The sequence below is a fragment of the Ursus americanus genome, chromosome X (assembly GCF_024610735.1).
Source record: "Ursus americanus isolate L20-20 chromosome X, mUrsAme1.1.p, whole genome shotgun sequence".
NCBI classification, from domain to species: Eukaryota; Metazoa; Chordata; class Mammalia; order Carnivora; family Ursidae; genus Ursus; species Ursus americanus.
Genome location: NC_142164.1, coordinates 28429321 through 28442868, shown reverse-complemented (window position 1 = coordinate 28442868; position 13548 = coordinate 28429321). Strand labels below are relative to the sequence as shown.

The following is a 13548-nucleotide window of genomic DNA, read 5'->3' as shown; positions in this document are numbered from 1 at the left end:
TACTCTGAGAAGCAGTGGCTGAGGAGCCGTGTCCTAGAGAAAGCCACCTTCTGGCACAAGGCTAAATGGAATAATCTATGTTTGGTATTAAAACCTCACAGCCTTGACGTCAAAGAAGGTCTGTGGGTTTGAGGGGACAGTAGAAACTCTGTTTCCATAGCGCTGTACAAATGACTGCCTGATGTTTTTGTTCCCACTTTTTTTTCTTGGCCTCCTTTCCAGGAAATGGACTGGAGGAGCTGGCAATTGATTAAAAATAGGTTTCGTGTGAGGAAAACAAATACACGCTCGGCAAAATTAAAGTCCCCGCGTCTGTAAGAATGCTTGCTGCTAGCTATATTTAGGCCTGGAGTTCAGGTCTCTTTGGCACTGGCTGGAAAAAGCCTCAGGTCAAGGAGAAACTTTTCCCTCTATTGTAAGATCATTGCCTCTTAAAGTCTCGTGGCCTTGGTTTCTGACCCCAACTGGGACTGTTTCCTGATGGAAAGTTCAGGAAGTCTTTTCCTAGTGGCTTTGCCTTTGGAAACTTAGCACTGCAGACAGGGCCTTGACTGATGCTCTGGGCATCAGGCAGGTGAAAACCATTTCCCAGCTTGAAGATCTTTAGGGACAAGGTCCCCATGACCCCTCTTAGTTGCCTAGTCCAATATTTTATCCTCCTGGTGAAAAGGGTATTCTTCTTTTTGGTACTTTTCAACAAATGTCACCCCTGTTTCATTAGGTCTTTACTCATGCCTGATCCTGTGCCGGGGCCTGGGGATATAGACAAGATGAAGTCATGTTCCTTGCCTCTAGAGAGCCCAGAGTTTAGCACCACTCCTCACAAAATTCCTTTAGAGCCTTGAAGACCATACTGGCATAACTTGCTTTAGGAAAGTAAGAAAGTCAGTTATTATCAAGTTCAGATTGACAGGAAGATGCACTGGGCTCGAGTCTCCACTTTCTTTCCTTTTTTTTTTTTTTTTAAGATTTTATTTATTTGACAGAGAGACAGCCAGCGAGAGAGGGAACGCGAGCAGGGGGAGTGGGAGAGGAAGAAGCAGGCTCCCAGCGGAGGAGCCCGATGTGGAGCTCGATCCCAGAACGCCGGGATTACGCCCTGAGCCGAAGGCCGACGCTTAACGACTGCGCTACCCAAGCGCCCCTCGAGTCTCCACTTTTGGAAAAATTCACCGAAGGACTCAGCTAAATGGAATTTAAAGTAGGATTTAGTTTATTCAAACCTTTTCCAGCAACACACCTAATTGCAGAGAGAAAGGTGTGTCTGCAAGGAATCACTTCTCGAGGGCCCTCTTTTCCATCTCAGTCCGGCAGTGCTGGCCAGCTCCCAGACCCCACCCCCTGGGAGGCCAGGAAGTGGGAAAAGAGGGGGAGCAGGCCAGGGGAGGGGGAAAGCAGCGAGCCGGGTGGGGGGGGGGAGGAGAGAGAAGGACAGCAGCAGGGAAGGGGAGGGAAGGGGAGGTAAAAGGAAAGATAGCAAAATAAGCCCAGTTCCCCTAGGACCGATTTTACATTCCTTTGCTCATTTTCGGAAGGATGAGCTCAGGAAGTACAATTATAGCCAGCTCTCCGTCACCGCTGTGAAGGAGGGGAGTCCTGTACAAGTGTTAGTTCTTATTACGACATGAATAATTGAACCTCCCAGATAATCCCCAAACCTCACTTGAGTCTTTAAGTTTCTCTTCCTCCGCCCGCCAAACCTTTTAACGAAATGACCCTAGTGCTAGGGAAGGAGGCTGGTGTGAGTTCCCCCCACGTCTCCTCCCTGCCTCCAGTCTGGCGGGTCTTGATCCTCAAACCAGAGAGACGGCCCCCAGTACCAAGAGGAGGGGTGGGAGCGAGGAGGGGGCTGCATCCATCTGACCTCTCTGGATTTAGCTCCATCCAGGCCCCCTCTGCCAACTCCTCCCTTCCTCTCTCCCTCTCCAGGCCCTTGGCGCCTCATCTTCCACGCTATAGCGTTCAACGGCTTACGGGGTCTGGGGTCGAGTCCAAGTTGCTTACAGGGTCAAGTCCAAAGTTATTCCTGTGGCCAGTGAACCTGCCATGATCGGGCCTCTGATGATAGCTCGGCCCTCACCTTCTACCCCCTGTCGAACTGCCCCTGCCCCACAACTGCTGGGAATACCCTCCCCACCTCTACCCTCTTTTGGTTTGTTTCCTAACTCCCTAGTGACCCTTCAAATTTCAGCTCCCACATCACCTCCTCCTTGACACTGTCCCCCAGTAACTCTGACATCAGTCATTTGGGTTGCCAGGGTCGCCAGTATGCCCACTGATCCCCACTCTACTTATCACACTCTGTCGTCACACGTCTCTCTTCCCTACTAGACTGTGAGCTCCTCAGCGGTAGACTCTGTATTCCTACCACCTAAATATGTTTTGAAAGAAAGAGTAAGTGATGTTTTTGCAATCAGAGGGCAGAGAGCCAGAGTGGTTGTGACAGGACTAGCACCAAGTCTGCTCCTGCCTCAGGGCCTTTGCACTTGCTGTTCCCGCTGCTTGAAACACTCTTTCCCCAGGTATCCACTTGGGTTGCCCTCTGGCTTCATTCAGGTCTCTGCACAAATGTCCCCTCCTCAAAGAGACCTTCCGTGACCACTCTGTCTCACACAGTACACGTGCTCCTCACCTTGTCACTATCTGCCTGCCACCCCTGCCTCATTTTTTTCTCAGACCTCTGATCAACACTTGGCATATTATATATTCATGCGCTATCAACTGTCTTCCCTAACGAAATATAAGCTTTATCAGGGCAAGGACTTTTATTGTTTGCTGCTCAATCAGCAGCATCTAGAACAGGGGAGGCCCAGAGAAAGTGCTCAATAACTATTTGTTGAGTGTTGCTGAACTTGGACTTAAGACAGACCTGGGTTTGACCCTGTCTCTACCATTTCAAGTTCTGTGTGACGTTGGGCCAGGTGTCTGCTTCCTCTGAGCCTCCTCTCAACATCTGTAAAATGGAGATAATCACCCTACGTACATCAGAGGTGAGGACTAAATGAGATCACACACTCCAAAGCGGCACGGCTTTGTAGCACAGAGAAGGCAAGTAACACTTAGTAGCTGAAATCTGTTGACAGACCAACACCTTCCATTTCTCTGATCCGTCCTTGTGCCTTGTGCTCTGTCTTCCCGCCCCCGCCCCTTCTGGTCCCCCCTGGGGTCAGAGCGTTCTTCCCCCCAGCCTGGGCGCTCAGCACGTACTTGCCACAGTTGTAGAGGTCGCAGCAGAAGCAGGTGTTTCCCCGGATGCGAGGTGTGCAGAATCCTCGGCTGAGGTGAGGGCAGTTCACCTGAGGGCACACACAACAGTGAGCAGGTGGGCTGGCAACGGACGGGGGCAGGACCCTCTGGGACTGGAAATGTGAGTTAGTGACTGATGGAGACGTTAAGGACGTTAAGGACGTATGGATGGCTGTCAGATGAACACCCCCACGCTGGAGAGGGATGGGGCCGGGCCCTGGGCTGGCTGAACTCGTGCCTGAGACAAGCTACCGAGGAGCCGGGGTGCATCCAGCCCCGGCCACAGACCTCAGCGCCCCATCCCTGAAGGGCAGAGATGCAGAGGAAGGAAGGACGGATGGAAGGACAGACGGAAGAACAAATGACAGCAGGAAATGAGGACAGGTGGGGAAGGGGAGCCAGGGAGCGGGGGGGGGGGGGGGAAGGGGGAGCAGAGCGGGAGGAAGACAGAGGGCCATCACATGCACTCTGAAGTACGATAGTACCTCTCGAGCTGCCTGGGTAAGGTTCCTCATAACCCTCGCGGAAGGAGAATTTTTGGTTGAGGAACTTATGACCTTATATAGGAAAAATAGGGTTAGGGGGACCAGGGTTACGAGTGAACCTATGGAAGTCATTATTAATATTTTCACAGTCACCAAGTTAATGCAAGAAAGCGATCACCACGAAAGCAAGAGAAGAGCAATGGTGTTTTCACACATCTCGAGTTTGCAAAAAATTTAAAACATAGATTTTTCCATTTACTGTCTTCCAAGAACTTTTCCAGACTCCCTTCCCCATACGGATGCAATGAAGTGCTTGTGAATGTGTTTTACTGTGTTATAGAGAATATTCGTAGTAAACGGGCACTTTTTTTTATATCGGGTCCTTCATGCAAATGCTCACTGCCTTTCTGATAAGCTGTCGGCACACGCACATTTCTCCTCGTCCCTTCGAACCCAAGGATAGTTAGAAAAACGGTAAATTTGTGATTGAGGGGGAACGTAGGGGGGCAGGTGAAAGGCAGAGCCATAATGGAAGTATTGGCCCTGGTGCCTTGGGAGCAGGGCCATCGCTTCCCCGAACTCCAAGGGCACCATTCATTGTATTTTACATCAAATAGTTTCGTATTCAAGGGCTCTCTGGGCTGGGGGTGATTATTGTGTGAGCGCCGAGCAGGCAGGGGGTTGGGTCACTTTCTGAAAATGCCCCGGAGCCGAACTTCACCTCACTGCCCACTGCCTGTGGTCCTGCGTGAGGCCGCATAGAACGCAAGGATTGCTGTGTGGGGCAAGAGAGAGAAGTTGCCGTGCAAAGTGACCCAGGCTTCTCAGTGACCCTCATTTGGCTTCCTGACTTGTCTTGCATGTGGGACTCCGGCTCTGCCTCCCTCGTCCAGACCCAGGGCTCTGGTGGGGCTCTTGCTTTTCTTCCAGCTGGGCACCAAATCTACGCAACAAAACCATCATCTGCAGAGCTGGGGGAGGGGCCTGCCCTGTGGCCTCTGCACTCATCTGTCCCTCTTGGGATCGAAGCCACACACTGAGAGGCTGCCTGCTGGGGTCACAGGGGCAGCCTGTGGCCACAGAGCAAAGTAAATCTGATTAGGTCTCATGAGGCTCCAACCTATGACCATGGCCTCATTAGCACGTGTGCGCTGACCGGCTGAACAAATCAACTACAGACACCTAGTGGCAAGCCTTAGGCCCTTGAAAAGGAGGAAAAGAAAGGGGGTTTCAGGCAGAACAGAAGACTTTCCCAAAAGGTAAGGCATGCAGCCTCATTCCGGCTCACCTCCTCAGCTTCCTTCTGGGACGTCTTGGGGACATAGTGGCACCGGTTAGCATACAGTGGTTTCAGATCCTGAAAAGGGAAACAGCAAACCAAAGAGTCTGTTTGGGAAAACAAAGCAGCAAGTGCTCTGACTGGTAATAAAAAATTTGAAAACGTGCATGTGCGCACACGCGCGCACGCGCGCACACACACACACACACATACACGCACGCGCACATGAGCAGGCAGTTCGTTGGGTTAGTTTCTGAAAGCGGCCCATCAATGAAGCCCGAGAACCTGAGGGTTAGATACAAATGTTCTCATAACTGCTTTCCACTGGGGCACTTGGTTAATGAGAAATTGGGGAATTAATTGAGAATTCGGTTCCTTGAAATGTCCTCTCTGATTTTCTTGTATTTCTAGTCTTCATCTTCTTCCCAAGAGTCCCTGGGGAACAAGATGCAGGACTCTTGCAACATCGTACTCCCAAAAGGAGAGAGCCCAGCTCCGACATGAGATCTCATTATCACCTGAGGACAGGACTCGGGCTGGCGGACATGTGCTCCCTGCTGTCATTGCCACGGCTTTTCCAGAAGGAAGAGCTCAGGAAGCAAGCCCCAGGGGGATGAGCAGCTACTGGGACTGCTGTAGGTTTTAACTCAGCTGAACTATGAGCCATTTTCACTCAACTACACAGATAGGTAAAGACCGTGACCTCCAAAAATACTGCGAAAGCCCAAAAGACTAACATGGGGCTCAAGGACAGTTGACTTACCCTCCTGGCTTGGCCCGCTTCCTGGCGAGGGAGCTCTCAGGCCTGGGGGTTGGGGTAGAACAGACACAATCCAGCACTGCCCAGGGACTTGCAGGCAGGGGGTGCTGTTCACTTTTGGGGTGATGATAAACATCCCCCAAGGGGCAGGGGGCTTTGGCCAAACGCGGGCTAGGATGGGACAAGCAGTTTATGCAAAGCAACCCGCAGGGTTTGGCCAAAGCCCCCTCCCTCCTGCCCCCACTTTTCTCACCATTTTCAGTAACCCCGGTGGCTGCTTTACCCACCCATGATTTGCCAGCCCTGTTCCTGACACCCCAGGGCCTCCAGCCCCCAGCCTGCGGCCCCATCGAGGACCTAGGACTTTCCATCAGCTGCTTCTGCGTGAACTTCCTGTCTGTTCAATGTTGGCTTGGGCAGGAGTCGGGCTGGAAAGGAATGAGGGTTCTTGAGCTGGTACACAGCAGGGTTTATCTTCCGTGTTTGGGGGATAGCAGCGGCCCTTATTATCCTGGGAAGGGGAGGCTTGATGTGCTGGCCACAGCCCTCCTGACCTCCCGGTTCTGCCAAAAGCGGTCAGCCACCCACTGCCCTAAGTGAAGACAGACACGTTCACACGTGATGGTTGCCCACGGCTGCCTCTGGCAGCTCATCTGCATTGAGACCCCAGTCGGGAGGTAGGAAGAAGTCACTCAGCTCAGCCTTTTCAATCTGAAGGGCTACTGATTCCAGAGTGAAGACATGGAAATGAAAATTGCTTCATGGTGAGCGGTTACTCTGTGCCAGGCTCCCTTGGGGCGGTTCCCACCCGTCCTTTCATATGGCACTCAGACGAAGCCGGACAGGGAGGTTTCTGTGCCATCCAGCTGAAGGGGAGGAAACTGGGACCCACGAAGGTAAAGCGACTTTCCTGGCTGGCTAATGGCCGTGTTAGGGGGAGCGGAAGGGAAGGAAATAGGAGACGAGAGAGAAGGAACAAGACATATTTAGAGGGGTGTGTAAGAAGGGTAGGTCTTGAGAGGAAGCTCACACGCCCCCAAGCCAAAGGACAAGGCGAGAGGGTGCTGAAGGACTCCAAGAACAGAAAAGGCTGGCTTTACTCTGGAAAACAGTGTGGAAGTCCCTTAAAAAGTTAAGAATAGAGCTACCCTATGACCCAGCCATTGCACTACTGGGTATTTACCCCAAAGATACAGACGTAGTGAAGAGAAGGGCCATATGCACCCCAATGTTCATAGCAGCATTGTCCACAGTAGCTAAATCGTGTAAGGAGCCGAGATGCCCTTCAACAGATGACTGGATTAAGAAGTTGTGGTCCATATATACAATGGAATATTACTCAGCTATCAGAAAGAACGAGTTCTCAACATTTGCTGCAACATGGACGGCACTGGAGGAGATAATGCTAAGTGAAATAAGTCAAGCAGAGAAAGACAACTATCATATGATTTCTCTAATCTATGGAACATAAGAACTAGGATGATCGGTAGAGGAAGAACGGGATAAAGAAAGGGGGGGTAATCAGAAGGGGGAATGAAACATGAGAGACTATGGACTATGAGAAACAAACTGAGGGCCTCAGAGGGGAGGGGGTGGGGGAATGGGATAGACCGGTGATGGGTAGTAAGGAGGGCACGTATTGCATGGTGCACTGGGTGTTATACACAACTAATGAATCATCGAGCCTTACATCGGAAACCGGGGATGTACTGTATGGTGACTAACATAATATAATAAAAAATATTATTAAAAAAAAAAGAAGAAAAAGCTGGTTTTAGGGGCGCCTTGACTGGCTCAGCAGGTAGAGCATGTAACTCTGGATGTCGGGGTTGTGAGTTCAAGCCCCATGTTGGGTGTGGAGATTACTCGAAAGTAAAATCTTTTAAAAAATACATTATTCATTAAAAAAAAGAAAAAGAAAAGGCTGGCTTTAGCCCACCCAAGAGGTGCTAGGGTCCAAAAGTGCCTTTCATTAAACTGGCCAACAGATATCACCATACATCAATAAAGCCTTCCTCCTCAAAACTCTCTGGGTGTCAGTGAAGACTGGCAGATATCATAGGCTAGGCACAGTGTAAGCAGAAAGGTTTTCTTAGAGATTCATCCAGCCTTACCCCAAATCCCTGAGTCAAATGCTCTACTGTAGGCCACTAACTGTAGGAAGTACCGAGGGCCTGGAGTCAGAGACAGGTAGGTGGTCATTAGAGGAAACTTCCAGTAAACATAACTGGATTTCCCCCCATTGCCTCTGACGGAGGCCAGTGATCAAGGAAATGCAAATCAAAACCACAGCGAGGTACCACCTCATTTTCACCAGGATGGCTAGAATTAAGAAGTCAGGTAGTAAGAGTTGGCAAGGATGGGCAGAAATTGGAGCTCTCATACATACACTTCTGGCGGGACTGCAAAATGGTGTGGCTCTTTTGGAAAACTGTCTGGTAGGTCCTCAAAAGGGTAAACATAGTTATCATATGAGCCAGCAATTCCACTCCCAAGTAGATACCCAAGGAAAATGAGAGGAGACGAGAGAGAGGAACACGGTCACACGGTACATGAATGCCTACAGCAGCGTTATTAATAAAAACCACAAGTTGGCAACAACCTAAATGTCCACCGGTGAATGCACAAAGAAAACGTGGTATATCCATACGATGGAATATGATCAGGCCATAAAAGGAAATGAAAAACATGCTACAGCATATGGATGAGCCCCGAGAAAATCATACTACGTGAAAAGAAGTCAGATCGCAAAAGACCATAATATTATACGATTCTATGAGTATGAAAGGTTAATTGATATAGGGAAATCTGTAGAGAAAAAACAGTAGCCTAGTGGTCGCCTAGAGCTGAGGGGAATGGGGCATAGGGAGGTGAGAGCCCAGAATATGGGGTTCCTTTTGGGGGATGATGAAAATCCTCTAAAATTGATGTGGTGATGGTTTGCCCGTTAACAGTGAAGATACTAAAACCCGCTGAATTGTACACTTTAAGTGGGCGAATTATATAGGATGTGAACTACATCTCAATAAAGCTGTTTAAAAAAAAATACACATCAGGGTTGGGAGGAGGAGGGAAAAGGAGGAAGCCATTTTGGCTCATGATGCCATCAAAATCTACCGCAGGCTTCTTGGCCACTAGGCCTCTGTTACCGTGGAGACCACTTCAGAGTGAATACTCCTTGTCAAATGGAGATAATAATGCCTGCCCTACATATCTCACAGGATTGCTGTGGGCCTCCAATGAGATAATAGATGGAAAGGCACATTGAAAAGCTAAATGCGCTTCACAAAAACAAGGCATTATTGTTATTAAGATGGCTCCTGTTGAATACAAAAGAGCACACATGCTGTAATTGCCTGGAACAGTACACAAATAGGTGTGTTCTCAGAGGGTGACACGCAGAAACGCTAACACTTGCTGTGTGAGGGTGGTGGGCTTGTGGATATCACAGGCTCCCATGTGTCACTGGCCTTTTTAGGAGGAAAACCATGGAGAACATGGCTGCCCTCAGCTAATATCGGAAGGGATGGGTCTGATGTCGGGCCTACATTTAAAATCTTGGCCCTGAAAAAGAAAAATTGGGCCACGAGCCTCCCTCTCCCACCCCTGCTTCTGCCCCCTGCCCAGAAATTATCTCCTGAGACACCAGTTCGGAGACTGTTCGTGGGGCAGCACTGAGAGCGTGAGTTCTAATCTCGGCAAATTGATGGACTGACTCTTACGCCGGCGGGGGTGTGGGGGGGTGTTCCAAGAGCAAGTTGGAATTGAAATACTAATGTCAGATCATCCTTCCCCAGATCCAACCATACTCATGCCACTGCCTGGTCACAGGGCGACCAGTTCTATTAGCCAATGTCATTGATCCACAGAAGATTCTGGTAATACAATTCTGCTCTAAATCGGCTGTTTTGGAAAACAAAACATTTCCGACTAGCTCATGAGATGTTTTCATTTTCCATGCTGATTCAGTAGGAATAAAAGGAGTATTTGTGCCTGTTGTGGGGACCCAGTAAGTTGTGGTGGCTCGCTTTTGATTTTGGTTTGTGGGTCAGATCAGGGCTGTGTTAGGACCTCCCTGGGACCTAACCGCTTTTGCTTTTGTGGGCCCTTCTCTCCATTAAAAGATATTGAAAATGATATTTTCTTTATTTTAATTATATCTAATGACTGCATTGGTATCAAGGCAAATCTATTTATATGTGAAAACTTCTCCTTGACCTAAAAGCTCATCGCTTTTCTACTGATTTGAAAAGAAATGATAATATTTTTATGAAACCCCTGAAAGTACTATGGGTCATAGGCACTGTGCCTGTTGTGCCTAATGGAGAAGTCAGCCCTGGCAGAATTGTCTGGAATAGCGTGATGGAAAGTACTAAAAGAAGGGTGAGGGCTCCCGTGCAGAGCTGCATGGGAATGCCCTGAATCCCAGGCTTCCTCAAAGAAGAGCCCAAGTCTGGGTTTCAGGACTAAAATGGCCTTTCTCCAGGCGCAGCTTTGAGGATTTGGCCCCTAAACTCCAGGACTGGGCTCTGAGTGGAAGCTTCTAGCACTGGGGTTTTCTCTGGCCCCCAATTACATTACTAAAACGCCAAGCCTTGTTGTCGGAACAGCAAAGTTCAGGAATCTGAGAAGAGGAGACTCTGTCCTCATGGTCTGCTCTTGTCGCTGTTGAAACCTCCAAGGCTCTCAGCACTCTCAGCCTTCCCACTTCTCCCTACCTCCTCGCCCCCAGCGTCACCTCCAAGCCGTTCCCCTGGCCCCAGTGTCCTTGCCTCTGCCTTTCCAAATCTCACTCACATGTCAAAGGTGATTCCGGGAAGCCTGTCTTGGCCACTGGAGTCCAAGAGAAACGGCTCCGGCACTTCCCGTTTATACCCCCAGCTTAACCCGGGTTGTCTAGATGACCCCGTCCAGCTGTGTCCTCATCTGGACGCTCAGCGACTTGAGACAGGGATCCTGTTTTCTCCCTGCTCTGTACCCGTCACAGCCCTTAGCACACACATCCCGCACACACTCCAGGAAACCTCGCTCTATTGCACGCTTCCTCTAACCCGGGACTAAAAGTACTCACAATGTGTCTGGCAGCAAAGACCCCATCGACGATGGCACAACAGAAGGCCGCAATCACACCGAAGCTGATGAAGACGATAGAAGCCACCAGCTGTGAGGGGGGGACACAAAACACAAGTGTCTGGTAGCCTTCCCCTCTGGCTGCTCCTGGAGACTAGAGGATCCCCAAGAGAATGCCAGCCAAAGCCCAACTCTGGCCTGCCGCCCCATGGCGGCACTTTTTATCAATCACTCAGGATGAGTGGGAGCTGGGGTGGGGGGAGGCAGGGTTAGGGGCCACCAAAGATGTTTTTTACATTCTCAGGGCAAGCTAAGAAAATCACTCGGTGAGTCTGTGAGTACCAGATCAAGAGGAGGCTTTGCTGGTATTGAGCATATGTCTGTGGAGGAATATTCTATCCCTGTGGAGGAATTGGGCTGTGTGGCCGGCTCTTCCATCCTCAGACTCAGAAAGATGTTGGACCTTTGACGTCGCGTAGCCCAACCCCCTGTTTTATTTATTGTGGGGTTGGAGGCTCAAAGAGGGGAAGTGGTGCACCCGGGCTCCCCATCCAGTCTACAGAAGAGCCTGGTGCCCACCAGCTCCCGTTCAGGGCTCTTCTCAACCCCTCACCGTGGGCAGTGATGAAGACAGGGACGATTCTGAGGCCCCACACAACGCCACCTAGCCTTCTGCATGGTTGAAGAAGGAACATTCAACTTAGTAAGATTTAAATATCAAAGACATCTCCCAAGGGTGGAATTCTCTGGAACTGATCAATTCTGTGTATAGTACATACAAAAATTTTTAAGAAAAATGTTTACTTGAACCAGACTGCCCTATACTCGGATCATGTTAGATAACAAATTTTCCTAATAATTTGTCTTCTGTTACAAGGGAGATACTACAGGCTGATGTGGGGGAAGGTGCTTCCAGGGGCAGAGGCGGGGGCAGGTGCCATCTAAACCCACCATCTGCCCAGTCGACCCTCAGAAGGAGATGGAATCAGTCCGTTTCTTCCTTGAGATGTTTGGGGTAAAGAGGGAGAAATAGCACCGCAATAAACTGCTCTCCAGGGCAAAATCACATCAAAGTCAAGGCTACGCTAAGGTTCTCCCTCCTCAGCAGGCTAGGAGGAAACACTTCTCTCCTTCAGGAGTGGTTCAGAAGCCTCTCCCCATCAATCTCACTTCACAGCACTACAGAGAATTGGTAAATAATGGATGAACGATGTCGTGAAATTGGCATTATTAGCTATGCGATGATCAGCTCTACAATTAAAACTCGCCCGTCATTTTGAATAATGTAAGCCAAGTGCAAACACGACTGGCAGGGGGAGTCCAGGTGAAATGGAAGAAGAGCACTCTGAGTGCTCCCTTGAGGGAGCACATTGCTGGGGGAGAACACACGGTTAGAGTTCTCTGCCCCTGGAGCTCTTATGTTATCTGATAAAACTTGCTGTTAAATAGACCCCATTATCAAAGTCTAGATGCCGCAAAGGCTTGTACTGGGGGAAGCTAATCAGTCTGCCATGGGACCACTCCCCAGGCATCTTGATTTACAAACGTCTAAAACCCTAATATGTTTGCAGTTTGGGAGGTAGCAGGAAATTCCCCATTAGACGTGGAACTTTCTAAGTTTTACCTCCTGTTACCTGCTCATTCTTCCTTCGAACCTTACAACGCACTTAGCTTTGAGGTCTGGGTAATGGAAATACTTTAGGTTGGCTTCATCCTTTTATTTTGTCTTCGGTGGGCCCCAAGTGCATTTGGTCTCTTCATCGAAGTCTCCTAGAGTGTAATACCTTAAAAGGCAGAAACCCTCTGCAAAAACTTCCCCCAAAGGTTACGCCTCAGAGAGGGAGGAGGAAAGCAAAGGGCAAGATCCAGAATGTTCTGGGGCGCCTGGGTGGCACAGCGGTTAAGCATCTGCCTTCGGCTCAGGGCGTGATCCCGGCGTTCTGGGATCGAGCCCCACATCAGGCTCCTCCGCTATGAGCCTGCTTCTTCCTCTCCCACTCCCCCTGCTTGTGTTCCCTCTCTCGCTGGCTGTCTCTATCTCTGTCGAATAAATAAATAAAATCTTTAAAAAAAAAAAAGATCCAGAATGTTCTATCTCTTTGACTTAAGGAGATGAACTAGGGCCCTGAGGGAGCATCAGGCAAGATGGGAACAAGTCCCATACCACAGGGTCACTTTAGAACAAGTCCCCTGGAGGCTGAGGAGAAAAGGCAAAGGGGCAGTTGCTTTTGTGGCCCGACCTGGGAAACCTTAAGAAGTGTGTTACTTATCCATATAAATATTGAGCTTTTTCAGATGAAAAGTGCGATTCTATAGCGATGCAAACTTACCATCTGCCGTTTGTTCTCAACAAGGTTTGATCCGATGATTCCAAGGAATGATCCAAAGCCGAGCTGCAAAGCAACATGGCAAACACAGCGTGTGGGAAGGTGACCAGCCTGCCCACGCCATCATTCCAGCTCCTGCATATGATTCAGGGCACCCAATTAAGCCTGCTATGACACATGCGGCTGTAATGCACATACGACCTGGTCAGTGAAAGTATTTCTCCCACTGTTTGTCAATTTCTCCTTGTAGAAAGGAATCAGACCTAAAAAGAAACTTGTGCACCCCAAAACTAAAAGTAAAGGTCAACTAGAGCTTTTCAGAGCCTGCCTGTTTCAATGTCAATATCTATTACCTAGTGCGTGACTGATGAGTCAGTAAGA

The 13548-nt window shown here is 49.5% G+C and overlaps 1 protein-coding gene across 2 annotated transcripts in view; it reads right to left on the bottom strand.

Moving 5' to 3' along the window:
- TMEM255A (transmembrane protein 255A) overlaps positions 1–13548 on the bottom strand; it is a 49838-nt gene that overhangs the window by 20715 nt on the left and 15575 nt on the right. Inside the window, exons 3-7 of one of the 2 annotated variants that reach the window (XM_087860231.1) lie at positions 13171–13233; positions 10842–10931; positions 5020–5088; positions 3732–3803; positions 3208–3296 (exon numbers count right to left, since the gene is read on the bottom strand). In XM_087860231.1, the coding sequence (XP_087716357.1) occupies positions 3208–3296; positions 3732–3803; positions 5020–5088; positions 10842–10931; positions 13171–13233 (383 nt within the window). The remainder of the gene's footprint in view (positions 1–3207; positions 3297–3731; positions 3804–5019; positions 5089–10841; positions 10932–13170; positions 13234–13548) is intronic. The other variant, XM_087860230.1, reaches the window with a different exon arrangement.